This window comes from Salmo trutta, chromosome 22, assembly GCF_901001165.1.
Source record: "Salmo trutta chromosome 22, fSalTru1.1, whole genome shotgun sequence".
NCBI classification, from domain to species: domain Eukaryota; kingdom Metazoa; phylum Chordata; class Actinopteri; order Salmoniformes; family Salmonidae; genus Salmo; species Salmo trutta.
In genome coordinates this window covers 19,355,207-19,372,259 of record NC_042978.1, presented here as the reverse complement: position 1 = coordinate 19,372,259, position 17,053 = coordinate 19,355,207, and the positions used below count along the sequence as shown (strand labels likewise).

Sequence of the window (17,053 nt, the reverse complement as noted above, 5' to 3'; positions counted from 1 at the left end):
TCTACAATCAGTTGTGGAGCCTTTGCCGTAATATTGATGTTTTAACAGAATTCCATTAAATCATTGTTTATATTAGATCTGACAGATGTTGGTCCTTTTTGTTTTGTGATGTTTTTTTGTTGACTTTTTTCTCTGTCAGACTGTTTCTGGGTGGAGACTCCTCGGCAGCGAGTTCCCCGGTGAGGGAAACACCTCGGTCGCCCCCTACTGGCAGCTCTGGGGAGAGCATGGACTCAGTAAGTGTGTCGTCTAGTGACTCCAGCCCTTCAGAAAGCGAGGGCATGGCCATGACACCTATACACACCTCCGACACTCAGCAGAACAAGGTATGGCACTAAGATACTTCACTTTTTTTTGCCTTGATACATTTTTGTTGTATTTAGTTGGTGGGGGTTTTGCACAAGCCCTATTGTTTTATTTTCTTTCTATTCTGTATTTTGTTTACCAATGTGTGCAAATAGTTATAATTCTATCCAAAAGGTTGGCAATATGAAGGTCGTATATGTGCTAATTACTGTGCATCATCTGTGTCTCTCCAGTTGTCCGAGTCTTCTTCCTGTACTTCTCTGCACTCCATGGACACCACCTCATCCTCAGCCAGTGTTCCAGTGACCCCGGCCTCTCCCTCTCTCCCTGGGCCACCCTGCATGCACCGTCGCTCTGTCTCCCTGACACCCATGTCCCCCTCCTCCCCCCTGCCCCCGGCCTACAACACCCAGGCCCAGGACGCCTGCATCATCAGAGTCAGCCTGGAGCAGGGCAATGGCAACCTCTACAAGAGCATCCTGGTACGTCTCATGTTAAGATGTGAGATTATGAAAAAGGTGTTTCAAAAGTGACGATTCATCCTGATTCTAATTTAATTTTCATATTAAAATATGTTGTTTCCTCCCCAGTTGACGAGTCAGGATAAGACTCCAGCAGTGATCTCTAGAGCTGTGACCAAACACAACCTGGAGAGTGAGCCTGGGGAGGGATACGAGCTGGTGCAGGTCATCTCTGATGAGAGAGGTACAACATTCTCCCTGACACTCTTTTTAGCCTTTGAGTTGTGATGATAATGTGAAAAAGTCATTTAAAAAAAAAACGTCCTTTTTCAGAGCTGGTGATTCCAGACAACGCCAATGTCTTTTACGCCATGAACACCTCAGCCAATTTTGACTTCCTGCTGCGTGTGCGAGGCACCGCGGGGAGGCCGGTCCAGCTGAGAAGTCGCTGCGCCTCCACACTCCCCCGCGCCCAGCAGCGCTCCAGCCTGTCTCTGCGCCTCAGCAAGGTCACACTGTGACTCCCAGGACAGGGGCACAAGGACTGGAGGGACCACAGACTGGAGGGGGTGGGAGACTGAGAAGGACCAGGCATGTGGGAGTGAGTTGAAGTCAATGAGACTCTGAGTACCCTATTCCCAAAACCCCTGTCCCTAATCGGACCCCACCTCTCAGTGCCCACATACATCCCCCAACTCCAGAAGCAGCCTGTGGCCTTCCAATCCCTGTCCCTGCCACCCCACCCCCCTATGGACTATTATGGATGTGTAGTGGGACTTCAGTGCCATATAGAATATAGATGCCTTTGGCAGAGCGAGACAGTGCCCCCCCCCAACCCTCCGCTCTCCACATGAAGAGGTTTTGCACACGCAGGAGGAGTGACTCCTGCCCTCCATCAGTATTCAGCTTTTTTTTATCAACTCTCTTCTTTCCTGTGATGCCTGTTATGTTTCCCATTCGGAGGGAGATGGGAAGGAGAGTGAGACTGCGATGTCCAGTCCTGTTGCCTTTATTATTGATGATGAACTCCTGTGTCAGTGTTAATCTGGGTGACTGATTGACAGGAGCTGTGTGATGTCAATATCTTTCTTCTTTTGTTTCCTTCACCTCATTATGTGCACTGTGTGTAACACACCGGACTGCGCCTCTAATATTCTGAGCTGTGTGACGAATACCATTATAGAGGCATTCTGATAGGTTCCTACTTGGGTTTTAACAAGTCCTTTCCTTTTGAAATTGCTTAGCTGTCCTATCTCATCTGTAGGGTGTAGTGACACATAGGATGGGTCTCTATGTGAGGCCCGGATTGAGCGGCCTGCTGCGCTGATTAGCAGTCCTGATAGAGATGCACTTGTTGGTGGCTAGGTGACGTCAGGAGGTGGGAAATAGGTGGAATGAGTGACCTGCTCTTCTTCTTTTCACCTCTGCACAAAATGAAGTATAGTTTTGTTTTCCTCTGATTTGTTTTTTACAGGGCAGAAGAAAAAACTATATGTATCAAACTTGGAGAGGATTCCAAAGGAGAATGATCTTAAATTATATGTGAATTCAGATTGTCAGAAAAAAGCCAGTGCCAGATTTGCTGTGCTGCATTTGGAATCGTGACAGAGGGACAGACTCCCGCTCTAGTGCTCAGTGGGTGCACATTACATTAATGAGTACTGGGGCTTATTCAGGGGGGTGCAGGGTTAAGGTCTATCCTCTGAACACTCCGTCACTTATCATGTGCACTTGGGTGTAGTCAGATTTTTTAGAGCAGCACCTTTTGTCCACATGATACCCTCGCCGGTCCATATGTTCCTAGACCCCCGATTTATAAACATTCACAAGGCTGCAATAGCAGAGATTTTCTTGTCTTCCCATTTGGGATAAAACGAAGAATCACATTGAAAACTACCACTGTTGGCTAATTTAAAAGAAAACTGCATTTTTGAATAATAGCTAAATGTAATGAACGTTTCGGTTTGTTTTACGTTACCTCATTTTGTGCCTGCCAGTTGGCTGTAGGCTAAAAACAGCAAGCAAGCTAGCCTTTCCATCTTCCCACATCTTCCCAATTTATAATTAAATAAATGCCCTGGCAAATATTCTTCTACTTGCCAGTTTAACCTACAACATTATTCCAGTTGAATCTGCTGCTTGAATGTATTCGCTCCCATATCAGCTAAAAATAGAATGTCATGCTTTTTGCTCATGGAGAAAAAGCACATGGCTAGCAGCTATTTTACCATTTAGAAATAGCCTAAAATCAAGTAATTACTTCTAAACAAAATATGTTTTGTGGGAGGATTCAAATAAGGCTATAATGTTTGGTTTATTGTTTGAACAGTCGCTGAGATTATATTTAGTTATCAATGCGAATAGGCTACTTTAGTTCATAGCATCAGATCACTTTTGTTTTCACGGATTTATAGCAAAACTGGTGCTTATTTCTAGAGCAAATTGATAATGTAGAGTTAATTATTTAGTGAAACCAGTGGTGTAGCGAAGGGTAAATGTTTTGCGGGAAAATTAATTGAACGTATATGGAGCTTTACTTTTTTCACTGCAACCCCACTTTTTTTTACCACTACATCAGTGTGTGAAACAACTGTGCCAAAAGAGAAAGTAACAAAATCTAATTTTTGGGGGGTTCAATTTCAACCAAGTGAGTTTGGTGGTAAAATACAGCCTCATTATCTACACAACAGTGCCCCCACCCTCACAAAAGGAATAATATGTTGCATTTCAACATTTTTGTGGAGAACATCGGCGTAGCAAGCGACTAGGCAGGCTTACGTACTACAAGGAGCCGCCCATTTTGTGGTGAAAAAACGACATTCAAGTACTGCGTTGCGCTCCGTTTGCGTAAACGTTCAGATGGAAATTGTCATTCAGAATAGGCAGTCATGTTTGCTCTTACAACATTCTCAACATTGCAGCCCCCTGTGCACCGAGCCTCAGCCAATCACTCACTCCAAATAGTTTGAGTCACAGACGATATGAAAAAAAATAAATCACACCATCCCACACTATGACACTAACTCAGTTCCTCCTGAGCCCAGGCCTCTACACACACGCACACACGCACACACCTCCCACTTTAACAGAAACCCATACCGGTTCCCACACACTGCCTAACCAGCATTAACACCACCACCCCATCTGTCACACACACACACAATGCTCTCCCTACTGTGCCATAAATACCTTTTCTCTCCTTGCACACTGTGGTTATGGCTATATCACTCGTTCTCTAATACTGACATTCTGGCCATCTCACTGAGCGCAATGTACTGGTCTGTTATTGGTCATACTAAAGGCTGGGCAAGGTTTACTCTGTGGTCGATTTCCTCCTATCTTGATTCTCATTCAGCACTTGTGATTTTTCTCATGAACTTTGTGTACTTCTTCACTGCCAAAGAATTCTCTACCTAAATAAATTATTATCATTACTATGATTGTCTTTTTGTTTGACCTTGAACAAAAAAGATTTCCAGAGTTGAACGATAGTTCAAATTATTATTCTGGTACAAACTAGTAATGGGTTATTACTCTGTAAATACCATTTAACAATATAATTGGTCATTTCTTTACCATAAAATGTTAGAATGAGATGACAAGTAACTATGAAGTCCTGTAAAGCTAGTGTACCATATCATTTGTAAATCGTTTAAGACATTTCTACTGACTTCAATGCAGTCATGACCTCTCCTCTCGAAGCTACGTCCTGCTCATGTGCAATTTCATAGAAATTCATTGACAAATGTGTTTTAAAGGATTTTGAGCAAATGTATTTAACCCTGAGAAAATATACATAAATACTCTAGAGCCAAGTCGATAAAGAGTATACATGGAAATCTAATACGCAATGTTTTTGTTTGTCAGCGAACAAGATAATTCAGTGAACATATTTTCATTGTTGAGATCACCTCCATGAAAAATAAATATGCTTTATTTTGAAATCAGTTGGATATGTTCAGAAATACAATACCAGTCAAACGTTTGGACACACATACTGATTTCAAGGGTTTTTCTTTATTTTGACTATTTTCTACATTTGTATAATAAGTGAAGACATCAAAACTATGTAATAACACATGGAATCATGACGTAACCCAAAAAGTTTTAAATCTATATTTTATAGGGTGTGCAAAGCTGTCATCAAGGCAAAGAGTGGCTACTTAGAAGAATCTAAAATATATTGATTTAACACTTTATTTTTGTTACTACATGATTCCATATGTGTTATTTCATGGTTTTGCAACAGTAAAAAGTGAGACATTTGCAGATGTGCACTTGAGCAAGGCACTTAACCCTAATTGTTCCTGTACGTCACCCTGGGTAAGAGTGTCTGCTAAATGACTAAAATGTAAATAATGGTTCTCTGCAAAACAAACGTTAGAGGTGCATGCTGCCACCTAGTATACTGGGGTTTGTGGTCAATCACAGCTTAGACTTTCGAATAAAAGAAAACAAACATAAAAAATAAATCTTACCTAATCATGTGCCACTAAGACGATACAAAAGATCCCTACTAACTTATAACATTTGGCCTCACCTCTACCCAATGGGGCATGAATATAAATTGTATCTTGTTTTAAAGCCCTCTTGGCTACTTGGTCTTCAATTAAATGTCCTCCCACACCTGAATGGGCTGGGACCCAGTAGCACTACTACACCCAGTCTCTCAATTCTCCATAGCAGAGTTAATGCTTCCAATAGTAGATCACTCCTATTAGAGTTACCAGAAGATAAACTACACAGTACAAAGAATCTAAGCTAGAGAGCCACTACCATTGGCAACAGTCAGCAGAGTGTACAGATGGTCCATCTGTTAGTCTTTTCTACATATCTGCACATCAAATTCAGGAATGTAAACTCCTGCTCCTGTGTCCACTATCAGGATCCATCTGTAAATAAGCATACAATCTTCTAATTTTCAACCAGTTCTCGTATCAGGTATTCACAAACTGGGGTATGTGTACCCTCAGGGGTATGCGCAATGCCGTTGGGGGTATGCCAAATAAAAATATGATTAACATTTTAAAAAGTATATATTTTTTTGTTTTGTTTTAAAAAAATAAATCTTCACATATTCAAACAGTCCATTTATATTTTCCAACGGGACTATACATTTGGGTGAGGTTTTTTTCTCGCCTGAGTAGCCTCGTTTCACTGCCAAAAATAACATTTAAACCATCTAGTGTTCAGTGAAATAACACAATGTCAAATACAGGTAGCCTAGTCAAATAATTAACATCCAATCACATTAACCGTTATTCTCTCGCAGGAATTCCAGTAACGGTCCGTATGTAGCCAAACATAGCTCCTGCTCATTCTGTTTGCTCGAAAATGGTTAAAAAAGTAAGGCCCGCATCCATAGAGACACATACCAGCTCTACTGGTAGTATTGCTACTACCAGCAGTACTGCACCTGTCAACAACACAAGTTGTTCTGCTTCCATGAGCACATCCAATGCTAGGATCAGTCATTCTACATTTGTTGTTAGTCCAGCTAGCATGGACACTGACAGTTGTGAATCTGATGTAGCTGAAGAGCTACTGCCCCCTTACCCGGGAAAGCACCGAACAACAGACAGGGACGTTGGACCATCGAAGAGGCGCAAATATGAGAACTACATTGATTTGGGGTTCAATTATACTGGGAGTAGTGCCTTTCCTCCGCCACAGTATGTTGTATGTGCAAAAGTACTATCTCACAACTCAATGAAACCTTCACTTTTGAGCAGACATTTAGAAACAAAACATGGCTATTTGAAAAATAAGCCACAGGAGTTTTTTGAGCGAGAATTAAGACGACTTTCGAGTAGTAAGACAACAGATACCATTAATAAGAAGTGGCTAGAAGTGTCTTATATGGTGAGCTACCGAGTGGCTAGGACAGGCAAGCACCCTACTATTGTGGAGGACTTAATTCTTCCTGCTGCCACGGATATGGCTGGGACAATGCTGGGGGAAAACGCCCCAAAACCTATACAGATAATGACTTCATCAAACAACACTGTTTCACGACGCTTCAGTGACATGGCAGGAGAAGTTTTGAAACAATTACTGCTTCGCATACAAGCCAGTGAATTCTATGCGTTACAGCTGGATGAGTCAACAGACGTGGCGGGCCTGGCACAGCTCCTGGTATATGTCCGTTACGTTTATGGGGGGTCAATTAAGGAAGACATCCTCTTCTGCAAACCACTGGAAACCAGGACAAGAGGAGGATATTTTTAAAGTACTGGGCAGCTTTGTGACATCAAATGGACTTTGGTGGTCAAGATGTGTTGGTATCTGTACTGATGGCGCAAAAGCCATGACAGGGAGACATAGTGCAGTGGTAACGCGCGTGCAAGCAGTTGCTCCCAACACCAGTTTCACCGAGAGGCTCTTGCTGCCAAGGGAATGCCTGACAGCTTGAAAGACGTTTTGGACACTACAGTTAAAATGGTTAACTTAATTAAAGACCCCTGACCTCTTGTGTATTTTCTGCACTATGCAATGATATGGGCAGCGACCATGTAACGCTTTTACAACATTCAGAAGTACGCTGGTTATCAAGGGGCAAAGCATTGACACATTTTTTTTAATTGAGAGACGAGTTTAAAGTTTTCTTTACTGACCATCATTTTCACTAGTCTGACCGCTTGCATGATGACGAGTTTCTCACACGACTGGCCTATCTGGGTGATGTTTTTTCTCGCCTGAATAATCTGAATCTAGGATTACAGGCACTCTCCGCAACTAAATTCAATGTGTGGGACAAAATTGAGGCTATGATTAAGAAGTTGGAGCTCTTCTCTGTCTGCATTAACACAGACAACACACAGGTCTTTCCATCGTTGTATGATTTTTTTGTGTGCAAATGAACTCAAGCTTACGGACAATGTCAAATGTGATATAGCGAAGCACCTGAGTGAGTTGGGTGCGCAATTACGCAGGTACTTTCCCGAAACAGATGACACAAACAACTGGATTCGTTATCCCTTTCATGCTCTGCCTCCAGTCCACTTACCGATATCTGAACAAGAGAGCCTCATCGAAATTGCAACAAGTGGTTCTGTGAAAATTGAATTTAATCAGAAGCCACTGCCAGATTTCTGGATTGGGATGCGCTCAGAGTATCCTGCCTTGGCAAATTGCGCTGTTACGACACTGATGTCCTTTGCAACCATGTACCTATGTGAGTGTGGATTCTCGGCCCTCAGTAGCATGAAAACTAAATACAGGCACAGACTGTGGGTGGAAAATGATTTAAGACTGAGACTCACGCCAATACAATTATGTGCATCCTTTCAAGCACACCCTTTTCATTAACCTGTGGTGAGTTATTCACAATTTTTGATTAACAAATAAGGTTTTATATGTAAGATGGTTAAATAATGAGCAAAATTATTGATTATATTATTATTTGTGCCCTGGTCCTATAAGAGCTCTTTGTCATTTCCCACGAGCCGGGTTGTGACGACAACTCACACTCCTTATGTTTAAGAAATGTATCCTATAGTGTGTGTGTGGCAGGCTTACAATGATGGCAAAAAAACTACATTTGAGAGTGCGCTGACCCTGGTGCTATAGGGGCTACACAGCTGGAGGTTGAATGTTTGAAGGGGTACGGGACTATAAAAAGTTTGGGAACCACTGATTTCTGACCAATCTTTTCTCTTATCCACCAAGGTTAAATCAATAACAGGTGCCAGGAGTAACCACAGAGGGACATCCCCTATAACCACAGAAGGCCCCACCTCCAACTCCCTCATTCCTCAGCAAGCTTTTCAACTATACAACCAGATCCACTGCCTTGTTGACTAGCGTACTCTTAACGTTTGTCTAGAAGTGGTATTCAGTCGGAATCGCGGGGTAATGGCAGTGGGATCGTCCAAAAATAAATAAGAGTAAAGATTCTTGTATGGGACAATATACAAATGTTTTTGAGAAAGATAATTGAAAAATAACCTTTTATTGAGTAAATATATTTTTTGGTTTCTTTCCATTCTGAAAATGTAATGAAAAAAAAAAAAATCAAAATGTACCGATTTTAAGGTTGTGTCGTTAGATTTGGGAAGGGGTTGCGAGATATTCTTGCGAGAAAATGGGATCCCCAGAAATTCTGGTGAAAAAAATGGCGTCCCTGCTGAAAAAGATGGAATAGCACTGATCTAGAACAATAGCAGTGGGATGGTCAATCTCACAGCCTTTCAGTCTTGAGTGATTCTGGAACTTCGAGCACTTTGTCTTTCAGAAACGAAAACTTATTCAAACACCATTTTACCAGTATTGTACTTCTCTTTGATTTGTCTAGAAACTAAATCTGATAATGGCTGCAATCATACTATTCAGGAATGTATATATTTTTGTAATTTTTCCCAGACAGCCATAGACAAATGTAATTTCCATCACGTCATTAAACATCCATTTTAGTTGAAAATCAAATATCATACAATTGATTTATAATGGATTTCTTATACATTTGTACATGAACTTGTATTTAATATTATTTGAAGTGATTTTTTTGGTTTTCCTAATATTGATAATTCAACACAACGCCTGAATGTAGAAACTTGCCTTGGTGACAGCTGAAAACATTTATTTATCATGAAAAATAATATACACTGCTCAAAAAAATAAAGGGAACACTTAAACAACACAATGTAACTCCAAGTCAATCACACTTCTGTGAAATCAAACTGTCCACTTAGGAAGCAACACTGACAATAAATTGCACATGCTGTTGTGCAAATGGAATAGACAACTGGTGGAAATTATAGGCAATTAGCAAGACACCCCCAATAAAGGAGTGGTTCTGCAGGTGGTGACCACAGACCACTTCTCAGTTCCTATGCTTCCTGGCTGATGTTTTGGTCACTTTTGAATGCTGGCGGTGATTTCACTCTAGTGGTAGCATGAGACGGAGTCAACAACCCACACAAGTGGCTCAGGTAGTGCAGCTCATCCAGGATGGCACATCAATGCGAGCTGTGGCAAGAAGGTTTGCTGTGTCTGTCAGCGTAGTGTCCAGAGCATGGAGGCGCTACCAGGAGACAGGCCAGTACATCAGGAGACGTGGAGGAGGCTGTAGGAGGGCAACAACCCAGCAGCAGGACCGCTACCTCCGCCTTTGTGCAAGGAGAAGCAGGAGAAGCACTGCCAGAGTCCTGCAAAATGACCTCCAGCAGGCCACAAATGTGCATGTGTCTGCTCAAACGGTCAGAAATAGACTCCATGAGAGTGGTATGAGGACCCGACCTCCACAGGTGGGGGTTGTGCTTACAGCCCAACACCGTGCAGGACGTTTGACATTTGCCAGAGAACACCAAGATTGGCAAATTCGCCACTGGCGCCCTGTGCTCTTCACAGATGAAAGCAGGTTCACACTGAGCACGTGACAGATGTGACAGAGTCTGGAGACGCCGTGGAGAACGTTCTGCTGCCTGCAACATCCTCCAGCATGACCGGTTTGGCGGTGGGTCAGTCATGGTGTGGGGTGGCATTTCTTTGGGGGGCCGCACAGCCCTCCATGTGCTCGCCAGAGGTAGCCTGACTGCCATTAGGTACCGATATGAGATCCTCAGACCCCTTGTGAGACCATATGCTGGTGCGGTTGGCCCTGGGTTCCTTCTAATGCATGACAATGCTAGACCTCATGTGGCTGGAGTGTGTCAGCAGTTCCTGCAAGAGGAAGGCATTGATGCTATGGACTGGCCCGCCCATTCCCCAGACCTGACTCCAATTAAGCACATCTGGGACATCATGTCTCGCTCCATCTACCAACGCCACGTTGCACCACAGACTGTCCAGGAGTTGGCGGATGCTTTAGTCCAAGTCTGGGAGGAGATCCCTCAGGAGACCATCCGCCACCTCATCAGGAGCATGCCCAGGCATTGTAGGGAGGTCATACAGGCACGTGGAGGCCACACACACTACTGAGCCTCATTTTGACTTGTTTTAAGGACATTACATCAAAGTTGGATCAGCCTGTAGTGTGGTTTTCCACTTTAATTTTGAGTGTGACTCCAAATCCAGACCTCCATGGGTTGATAAATTGGATTTCCATTGATTATTTTTGTGTGATTTTGTTGTCAGCACATTCAACTATGTAAAGGAAAAAGTATTTAATAAGATTATTTCTTTCATTCAGATCTAGGATGTGTTGTTTAAGTGTTCCCTTTATTTTTTTGAGCAGTATATTTCAATCCAGCCTTTTTGTGAGATTGTGATAACAACTGTATGATTTCCATACCTAAAACAAATAAATGTATGTAAATTATACATAAGGTAAAAAATATGGGTTGTGATGGAAATGACAAGGTGTTGTGGAACTGACAAGGTGTGGTGGAAATGACAAGGTGTGATGGAAATGACAAGGTGTGGTGGAAATGACAAGGTGTGGTGGAAATGACAAGGTGTGATGGAAATGACAAGGTGTGGTGGAAATGACAAGGTGTGATGGAAATGACAAGGTGTGGTGGAAATGACAAGGTGTGGTGGAAATGACAAGGTGTGGTGGAAATGACAAGGTGTGATGGAAATGACAAGGTGTGATGGAAATGACAAGGTGTGGTGGAAATGACAAGGTGTGGTGGAAATGACAAGGTGTGGTGGAAATGACAAGGTGTGATGGAAATGACATCTATGTAAAAAAAACAACAACATGAAAACAAAGTGAACTGCCTGGATTTCACTGGTGTATTTACACAGTGAAGTCAATATGCACAATGATCTCCTCTTTCCCCAGATTCTCTTTTAATTATCTCAGTTTGGAGTATTGGTGTCGAATGTTGTACACGTGTTTCCCCAACATCTCTTTCAATCCTTTGGAGAAGTCCTCCAATAGAATCTGCAGTGTGCCACATACCTTTTCTTTTACTATCAAATGTACAGTGAACTTCTTCATGTTTCTCTCTTTGTTTTTCTTCTCTCTCTCTTCAGCTTTGTTTTTACACTCAAACCACCATGTCTGCTCACCAGCATCAAAGGAGATGTTTTAAGCTCTTTTGCTTGGCAAAGGGAGAACTCTGTGTACATGCACTCTTTCTTCAGGTTCTCACAGCACAAAGACTCAATAAGGTTCTCATTGTTGCTGCAGCTGATCACTTTGTGATGCTGTAGTTTGTCCACCATGAACTGGAGGTTGGCGTGGGTTTTGCAGAGACATGTGTCCCTATCCTGGACTGCTGGCTTGACAACCCAAAAAGGACGTATTTTGCACAATTCACTGTAGGAAATTTTAATTTCTGAATATTCCCTCTTAAACTTCTGATAAAGGTTCTGAATTGTGCCATTCAAGAAGCGCTTCTGCTTTTTCTTCTTGTTCCTCATTAGTGTGTCTTTTTCCCTGTTGTTGCTCTACTGTTGACATCACGTTCATTGAATCTAGTGATTTTCTCTTCTGTGGCTGTGCTAATTATGTTACACAGATTTTTCCTGGAGTATTTAAGACTTGTTGGCCTGTTTTCTTTTGCCCTCATTGCTTTTGCTGAAAATCCAAATTCTCTGTTTGCAGCTTTGACCAGACCATACTTTCTCAGAATGTTGCCTCTGAGCATTTTTGAAGCCACTTGTTTGTCCTTGGCACTGCAAAAAAAATTATACTTTTGTTTTAACTCTGCAATGATGGCATTTTGAAACAATAAAATCCTTCTCAAGTTCTTTGGATTTCCCTTCATTTGGTGTTTTGTCTTTGTCTTTGGGGAATCTTGTCTCTCCATTTTGTTCATCTGTCGATCATACCTTTTTTTGTATTTCTCAGCTTTCCGTAAAGCTTTATCAAGTTTGACATTTGTCATACTAAGATCTCTGTGCTTTTGAGTGACCTCTTCCAACCTTTTTCCTTCCAGCAAGTATTAGACTTCTCCTTCCTGTTGCAGACGATGAGGAAGGGGTATCAGGGTGTGCATCAGGGGCAGGTAAGTTAGGGGCAGGTATGATGGCTTCATGTTCTGGCTGCAGGTCATCTGGTGACTGAGGTGGTGTGTTGCCTGATAGGTAGGTCTCCATCTGGTGACTGAGGTGGTGTGTTGCCTGATAGGTAGGTCTCCATCTGGTGACTGAGGTGATGTGTTGCCTGATAGGTAGGTCTCCATCTGGTGACTGAGGTGATGTGTTGCCTGATAGGTAGGTCTCCATCTGGTGACTGAGGTGGTGTGTTGCCTGATAGGTAGGTCTCCATCTGGTGACTGAGGTGATGTGTTGCCTGATAGGTAGGTCTCCATCTGGTGACTGAGGTGGTGTGTTGCCTGATGGGTAGGTCTCCATCTGGTGACTGAGGTGATGTGTTGCCTGATAGGTAGGTCTCCATCTGGTGACTGAGGTGATGTGTTGCCTGATAGGTAGGTCTCCATCTGGTGACTGAGGTGTTGTGTTGCCTGATAGGTAGGTCTCCATCTGGTGACTGAGGTTGTGTGGTGCCTGATAGGTAGGTCTCCATCTGGTGACTGAGGTGGTGTGTTGCCTGATAGGTAGGTCTCCATCTGGTGACTGAGGTGGTGTGTTGCCTGATAGGTAGGTCTCCATCTGGTGACTGAGGTGGTGTGTTGCCTGATAGGTAGGTCTCCATCTGGTGACTGAGGTGATGTGTTGCCTGATAGGTAGGTCTCCATCTGGTGACTGAGGTGGTGTGTTGCCTGATAGGTAGGTCTCCATCTGGTGACTGAGGTGATGTGTTGCCTGATAGGTAGGTCTCCATCTGGTGACTGAGGTGGTGTGTTGCCTGATGGGTAGGTCTCCATCTGGTGACTGAGGTGATGTGTTGCCTGATAGGTAGGTCTCCATCTGGTGACTGAGGTGATGTGTTGCCTGATAGGTAGGTCTCCATCTGGTGACTGAGGTGTTGTGTTGCCTGATAGGTAGGTCTCCATCTGGTGACTGAGGTTGTGTGGTGCCTGATAGGTAGGTCTCCATCTGGTGACTGAGGTGGTGTGTTGCCTGATAGGTAGGTCTCCATCTGGTGACTGAGGTGGTGTGTTGCCTGATAGGTAGGTCTCCATCTGGTGACTGAGGTGGTGTGTTGCCTGATAGGTAGGTCTCCATCTGGTGACTGAGGTGTTGTGTTGCCTGATAGGTAGGTCTCCATCTGGTGACTGAGGTGGTGTGTTGCCTGATAGGTAGGTCTCCATCTGGTGACTGAGGTGGTGTGTTGCCTGATAGGTAGGTCTCCATCTGGTGACTGAGGTGGTGTGTTGCCTGATAGGTAGGTCTCCATCTGGTGACTGAGGTGATGTGTTGCCTGATAGGTAGGTCTCCATCTGGTGACTGAGGTGGTGTGTTGCCTGATAGGTAGGTCTCCATCTGGTGACTGAGGTGTTGTGTTGCCTGATAGGTAGGTCTCCATCTGGTGACTGAGGTGGTGTGTTGCCTGATAGGTAGGTCTCCATCTGGTGACTGAGGTGGTGTGTTGCCTGATAGGTAGGTCTCCATTGCAACTGTTCTCTTTAAAGTCTGTCTTCTATTCCGTTGGTTGCATTTCCATTGCCTTCTCTTGTTTCTTTGTTCTCGCTTTGTGAGCTCAGAGATAGATTTCACTTCTCCCCTTCTCTTTTTTCTTCGTATCTCTCCCTGTCTTTTTGCAGATGTTCCTGGTATTGTATAGGATCTTTTTATTTTTTTATATATATTTATATATATATATATATATATATATATATATATATATATATATATATATATATATATATATATATATATATACGTCTGTGACCTCTGTGCTGTTTTATGCGGCATCTTCAAAAAGTAAAGACAAATACTACTTCGTTTTCAACTTGTGCACACCTTGGAGCATTTTCTAGATTAAATTAATTTATAACATGATTAAATAAGCCTAAAGTAAAAAAGAAAGTAAAGTTAAAACGAATAAGATAATCGATTTTTGTCGTTTCCACCACACTTAAGTTTGTGATGGAAATGACTGTGATGGAAATGACACTTCTACAGTTTCTGGAGACAATTGTCAGACTGCTTAGCATGCTTTGGTTAGTATTACAGCTAGCATATCGTTTACACTAAATATATAAAATATTTAAAAAAAACAAAGGTTCTACCACATATTAAAGAAATTATAGCCTGTTTGGAAATGACTGACAATTAAAATATTCTCTACACAAGCAATGTTTACCTCGATTTTTCTTCAACTTCTGGACATCACATCTTGAACAACTGTCTGCTGCAGCCATGTGCTTCAGTGTCACAATATGTTTCCATGGTAACTAAATTAACATTCTTTTGAAAAAACTTTATTAATTAGGAATTTGTCCTCAGTGGTGGAAATGATACCACTCCCAAAGGACAGGTATATTTTGTGTAAAAAAATATATAAAGGGCATACTCACAATAAATATTGATATAGATTTAATTTAATTGACTCTTCGAGTAGTACATAACATTATATAATGTGTAATTATTAATGTTTTCTCATAGAAAAACATAGTAGAAGCTTAAAAGTCTGAGTCTGGGAATAGGGCAAAATAGTGAAATTGAGGTGTAAAATGCATCTGAAAAGTAGCTAAAATACTTGATAGAGAGGTGTTTAAATAAGTATGGGGTGAATCCAGTGGGAACTTAACATACAAATATTTGTATTTGTTTTATTTTTTATAAAAATAAAAAAAGATTGACGCGAGGACATAGAAGTACCCGTAGTTGCAGAATCCCCTCTTACCCAATATGCTAGTGACAGTTTTCAATCACATGTCCAAAGGCATTTCACCTGCCTCAACTAGTAAGGCACTTACAGGTCTTGATTTGAATGATGATGAGTGATAAAGATATAGACGCACAAATAGCATCCCCCCTCCCACCCAAAAATGCTAATCTCCCCTGTTATTGGTGAGAGGTTAGCATGTCTTGGGGTATGATATTTGTGCGTCTAACTTTCTCACTCATCATTATTCGCGATTGATCCAGGACTATCTGTAATCATGGAAATGTTTAGAAACATATTCTATTCTTATTTACAATAAAAGTGACTCTAAAATGACACAATACATTATTTACCGTTCATTTCTATTGGCCACAAAATAATCTGAAACACAACCTTAAACAGCAAATGTCACAAGCTTGATGAAATCATTGCGTGCTAGGAATATGGTACCAAATACTAAACTTGTGACCACTTTAATACACATAAGTGAATTTGTCCCAATACTTTTGGTCCCCTAAAATGGGGGGACTATGCATAAAAAGTGTTGTAATTTCGAAATGGTTCACCCGATATGGATGACAATACCCAAATTAAAGCTGTCAGTCTGCAGTTTAGCCTCATAATAATTGTAGAATTTGACATCCAAAGTGCTGGAGTACAGAGGCAGAACAACAACAAAATGATCACTGAATAATTACGGAGGGCACTGTATACAATGTTGTCCTACGTCATACTTCCATGTCTTGTCCCCTAATCTTTTGAATTGGCTTGACGATTATGTCATCAAATTTGTGAAAACATGGTAATTTAAGATATATACAATTATATTCCTGTTTGAGGAATTTACTTCTGACAAATTAACTTTTTTCCTATTGTATACAAAAGTTCAAAAACTACAAGGCTATTTCCTGGAAAACGACACATCACTTTAAAAAATACATCTGATGTGCCCTGCAACAGGGTCAGCTGTGACTCAATCATTTTAACTTGAGTCCACAATCCTTTCCTCGTGTCCTTTCCTCCATGAGCGCTGATCTGGCAGAATATGCCAGGTGGCAGCAAGATGGTCTATTCGGCCATCAGTATCAGTGACATTAATGGAAAATATTGAGGCACAGCCTATATGGACTTAATAAAATAACAAACATCTTGCATTCATTTATGTAAAGAATGTATGAACAGTTCTGACTGCTCTGTCTAGCAAAAAGGACACACTTGCTATTTGCAATAGTAGTAGCAGTACTATTACTAGTAGCAACCTGCTAGTTGCATGTCTAAGTTAACATGGATGCATGAATGGTCCATGTAGACTGTATAAGTGCAAGGTGGTGACAGTGGGTGTGATTGTACTGCTACAGTGGGTCACTCAGTCTCTAACTTCCTATTGTGCTGTTTGCAGCCTGGCAGAAGGGGAGTGCTGTTGCATCTGCCTTAATCTCTGTGCCAAACGATAAGCGCATTTGTGTGAGAGAGACTGTGTGCTCATGTATGTAGCCCATTGAGAAGAGTTGGGAGAAGTGTGTGTGTGTGTGTGTTTGTTTGCGGGAAGGGGGAGCAGCGCTTAAGTCCCATCTGGCAGTGCTACATCCCCCTACTCTTCATCCTAGCCTGCGAAGAGAGGTTCGACAGACTGAAAGGGCTTGTACTACAAAAATAAAAC

The 17,053-nt window shown here is 42.0% G+C and overlaps 1 protein-coding gene across 2 annotated transcripts in view; it reads left to right on the top strand.

Moving 5' to 3' along the window:
• rgl1 (ral guanine nucleotide dissociation stimulator-like 1) overlaps window positions 1-4,204 on the top strand; it is a 35,935-nt gene extending 31,731 nt beyond the window's left edge. For both annotated transcript variants that reach the window (XM_029707096.1, XM_029707097.1), the window contains exons 14-17: window positions 140-326; window positions 540-788; window positions 897-1,011; window positions 1,101-4,204. In XM_029707096.1, coding sequence (XP_029562956.1) covers window positions 140-326; window positions 540-788; window positions 897-1,011; window positions 1,101-1,288 — 739 coding nt within the window. In that variant the 3' untranslated portion in view covers window positions 1,289-4,204. The remainder of the gene's footprint in view (window positions 1-139; window positions 327-539; window positions 789-896; window positions 1,012-1,100) is intronic.
• The last annotated feature ends 12,849 nt before the right edge of the window (window positions 4,205-17,053 follow it).